This window comes from Corvus brachyrhynchos, unplaced genomic scaffold (assembly GCF_000691975.1).
Source record: "Corvus brachyrhynchos isolate BGI_N302 unplaced genomic scaffold, ASM69197v1 scaffold46, whole genome shotgun sequence".
Lineage (NCBI taxonomy): Eukaryota > Metazoa > Chordata > Aves > Passeriformes > Corvidae > Corvus > Corvus brachyrhynchos.
Window position 1 is genome coordinate 278535 of NW_008238838.1, and position 4065 is coordinate 282599.

General features: G+C 46.6%; 1 protein-coding gene across 1 annotated transcript in view; it reads right to left on the reverse strand.

The window, feature by feature from the left end:
* Positions 1-795: 795 nt before the first annotated feature.
* BARX2 (BARX homeobox 2) overlaps positions 796-4065 on the reverse strand; it is a 32796-nt gene continuing 29526 nt past the window's right edge. Inside the window, exons 3-4 of the mRNA XM_008636877.2 lie at positions 1880-1964; positions 796-1110 (exon numbers count right to left, since the gene is read on the reverse strand). Coding sequence (XP_008635099.1) covers positions 856-1110; positions 1880-1964 — 340 coding nt within the window. The 3' untranslated portion in view covers positions 796-855. The remainder of the gene's footprint in view (positions 1111-1879; positions 1965-4065) is intronic.

The following is a 4065-nucleotide window of genomic DNA, read 5'->3' on the forward strand; positions in this document are numbered from 1 at the left end:
CTGAAAACATTTAATGGTTCATTTAAAAAATCCCTACAAAAATTAGAAGTGGGCCCAAAGAAAAAGTCCCAGATCCAAGCATCCCAAAGCTTTTGGAGCAGACTTATATCCAAATGCTCATCTTATTCCAAGTTTTATCCCAGACCACTGCAAATTCAGACACGGCACCCAAACAACCCGAGGAGAGGCAATTGGAGCTGACCCAGGTATGGATCTCCCTTCAGAAGCTTTGATCTTACCTGGGCCAAAGCAAACCTGGGGGTCTGAACCGTTTCCTAAAATGGTTGAAGTTGGGCCCATCCCTAACAGAATGAAGTGCTGGTTACAAGAGGAAATGGTGCTGTCAGAGCTCCCATTCCTGTCCCTGATCTGAGCCCAGGCCAAGCTCTTTGTCCACTGGCACCACACAGGGCAAGGATAAAGCCAAGGGAACACACTGATCCTCCAACACAGCCACACACCTGCCTCCCACTGCCTGGGAGAGCCCTGGGCTTCTCAAGGAGCTGTCTTGGAGTTCTAGGTGTGGTTTTCCCTGGAAACACATCCCAACCCTGGCCCTCTCTGCAGGAAGGCTCAGGCACCCACCAGAGGAACAGGCTGGCACCACTCCCTCAGGGTGTCTTTGTTCCACCTGGCCCGTGATGGCTGAGTCCCAAAGGCACAAAGTGACCAATCTTTAGACTTATACACAAGGTCTACATATATATATATATATAGATATAGATATATATATATATACGTACACACACACCATTACATACATATTTAAATATATATATACATATATATATTTGGTTTTGGTTTTTCTCTTTTATCTTTTTTTTTGCTTTTCTTTTCCTCTCCTTTCTCTCCCTTTTAACTTAATGGTGTAGTCTCCTCTGAGGAAGGCTCTGGTAGATGTTCTGGAGACTTCTCTGTCTCCAGCGGGACTTCATCTGGCTTCTCCTCTGTCAGTTTTGGCTCCTCGGACGCTTGAGATCCCTCCAGCTCCTGACTCTGAGCCTGGCTGTTCATTTTCTCCTCTGCTTCGATCTCCTCTGAGGTGGGAATGGAGTTTTTCTTTGGACGGCCTTTGGGCTTCGTTGGAGCTTCCTGTCCACCCTTCAACACCTGGAGCAAAGAGACGACCCGTCAGGATCCTGAACTCTGCTGGTCTCAGGCATCCTGTTCCTGTGTCTAATTCCCTCTCTCTTCATACCATCCCTGCAGCAACAAGACACTCCAGCCAAGGATCTGTATCCGAGCCAATACCAACTTTGTTTGAAGTGACAGTAACTTCTGAAGGTGCCACATACACCAAAGGAACAGCCTGGAACTGCATCCCCTCTCCCAGATCAGAAAACATGGGCACCTCCACTAGATAATGTCACATCATCATGTTCCCACCAGCATTTACTGGGTGGTTGTCCTTTATAAAAAGCATTTTAACTGGAAAAGGACCATGAAGATGAGAATAAGTCAAAGGTGAAAGGAAGATATGAGAAGCAAAAATTAATGATATCAGCACTCAAAACCGCTCTGTTTCCATAAAGCAACACAGTCTTTTTTGTCTGTGCATCAAACCAATCCCAGAAGCACTGAGATCACACAAATGCCAAAAATGCAGAAGGAGATATTTTGGTTCTTCTCTCAGTTTTATTCTCATTTCTTTCACCCCTTTGCTTTGTTCTCCTCCTACTGCCTTTGATCCCTTCTAGCCCACCACATATGATGCAGTATGAACACTTTAAAAAAAGAGACCATCTCTGTGAGAAGTGATCAGGAATAAAACAAATTTTGGTATAAATAGACACAAGTCACTCCACTATGTTCAGCTTCCAAATTTGTTCTTTGCAATCAGTTTTTAAGAGCCATGGAGAAATTACAAGGACCCACTCACCATTTTCTTCCACTTCATCCTGCGGTTCTGGTACCACGTCTTCACCTGGAGCTGAGTCAGCCCCAAGGATTGGGCTAAGTCAAGCCTGGGAGACAAACCAGATAACAAAATAGGTTTAAAGAAGCCAAGAGGAGCTCAGGTGCCAGGTCCAGGCAGTCCAACACTGTAAGAGCATTCAGCAGTGTCTCTGTGATCAGTTGTTTTGAGAACAGTCACACAAAAGTGGTAAAACCCATGAATTTAGGATGCAAAGATGCTCCTATGGAAGATGCAGGTGTTTGCAAGCTCTCTATTATCTTTTCTCCTCCTGGAAGTGGCAGGGTTTCTCTGCCCTCTTGGAAACATGACCCTGCTGCACTCCCACTGCTGATACTCCATGTTTGTGCGTGAGTTAGGTGCTACTAGTACAACATGTACGTGGAAAACAGGTCTCTGGTGTCTGAAGCAAACACGTAGGAACAGACACCCAGCATCAGCCTGCCTTTGAAAGTGCTACTCTTTGTCACTACCTTCAGAATGGGGATCATGGTACTTGCTCATTTTTCATGGAGTAGTAGTATGTCTAAATCTATTAATTTCATATACATTCTGCTATTTAGGCAATTTAGGCTTCTAAGTGAATTTATTTTTTGCATGTTTAGCTGCAGGGTATATGTAGCAGACAGCCCTGATTCATCCTCTACAAATCTCCAACCCATGCAAGTTCATGTGAACCCATTCATTATTTCTGTATTAAAGCCCAGGATATGAAGCAAATGCGGCTCAGAGTAGCTCCTGATCCTTCCCCACAGGTGATAGCACCGTGCATCTGGCAGTTTTGCAATGGAGTAGCACAAGGGATGGAGTTGGAAATCCTCAGCCATGCTGGGAAAGTGCCCCTCAGAGTCATGCAAGTCCTGCAGATGGGACAGCTCCAACTCAGAACCACATTCCAGTGTTCTGGATTCTCTGTCTTTTTGGCAAGTATCTCCTTGCCTTTGGATGGGGGAACACGTTTGTCGGCCAAGTTTTTCATAATAAAACCTTGGTAACAGCTGGGCTCCTTGGGCAACCATTACATTTGTAAACACCCACATACCCCACACCAGCTCTCTGGGCTCCACCTCACACTCAAGGATTCATGCTTCTCCCCAGTTCTGGATTCACTCTGGACCTGCAGGCTTGTTATGCCACTACCTCACATCTGAAGCCATTGATTTAAGACACCATTACCGTTGAGAGTAGAACATGTCAGAGTCATTACCCTGATGTCCTGCACTCCCTCACCATGGATAAACCAGGGCCTTCAGGTGCCCTCCCAGGGGTACAATCTCCTATCCAGGCCAAAAGCTGCAGGAGTGAACACAGACCACAGTCCACTGCTTTGCCACCACGTTTCCAGCCATGAGCTGGCAGAGAGAAGCACAGCTTAGCCAACCCTTCGTGCCTCAGTGCACATGTCTGGTAACACCTGGATTACCTGCACCCAGCTGCCATCTCTTGCCACACTCTTCAGTGCAACCAGCACTGCCTGGAAACCCAAGGAAACAAACACAGGGGAAGTGGTACATGGGCAGGAATTGCTCATCGGCCCCAATGAAGCCAAGGAACAGTCATACGAGATTGTTAATTACCAGCCTTGAGTGCTTCAGCAAAGTGTCAACCATCTGGTGATGTGAAGCTGTGAGGAGTCAGTGCAGGCACAGCAGGAGCTCTGAAACTCATGAGACAGGCTGGCCATGGCCAGGAAATTTGGTCTTGCTGCAATTTGGTGACAGGCAGTAGGAGCAGAAAATGCCGTCTTCAAAATCAATTTAAATATTGGGACCCTGTCCTCTGTGGAATGCAGGGACTGATACCTTTCAAACCTTCTCCAGGTTTACAAACTTCCTAGGAATTGGATGGATCATTTTTCTACAATTTAAATTTGCAGAGTAGGATTCAAAGCCCTTAAAAAAGCTAAAACCTCCCTCAGTTTGGTTTGCCCATGGAGTACCAAGTGGTGCCTAAGAACTTGCCTGTGCCTTTGTAAGGCAGCTTTCAACCCCAGGCTCTGCTTTCCAAGCTGATGGACAGGCCACCACCTTCCCACTGCATTGCTGCCCAAGGTGCTGGACAAAACCCAGCTCAGGAGCCAGCTGAAGATAGTATGGACACACAGCAGTCATGGACACACAGCCATCCACCAGCAGATCCCGGGGGAGACA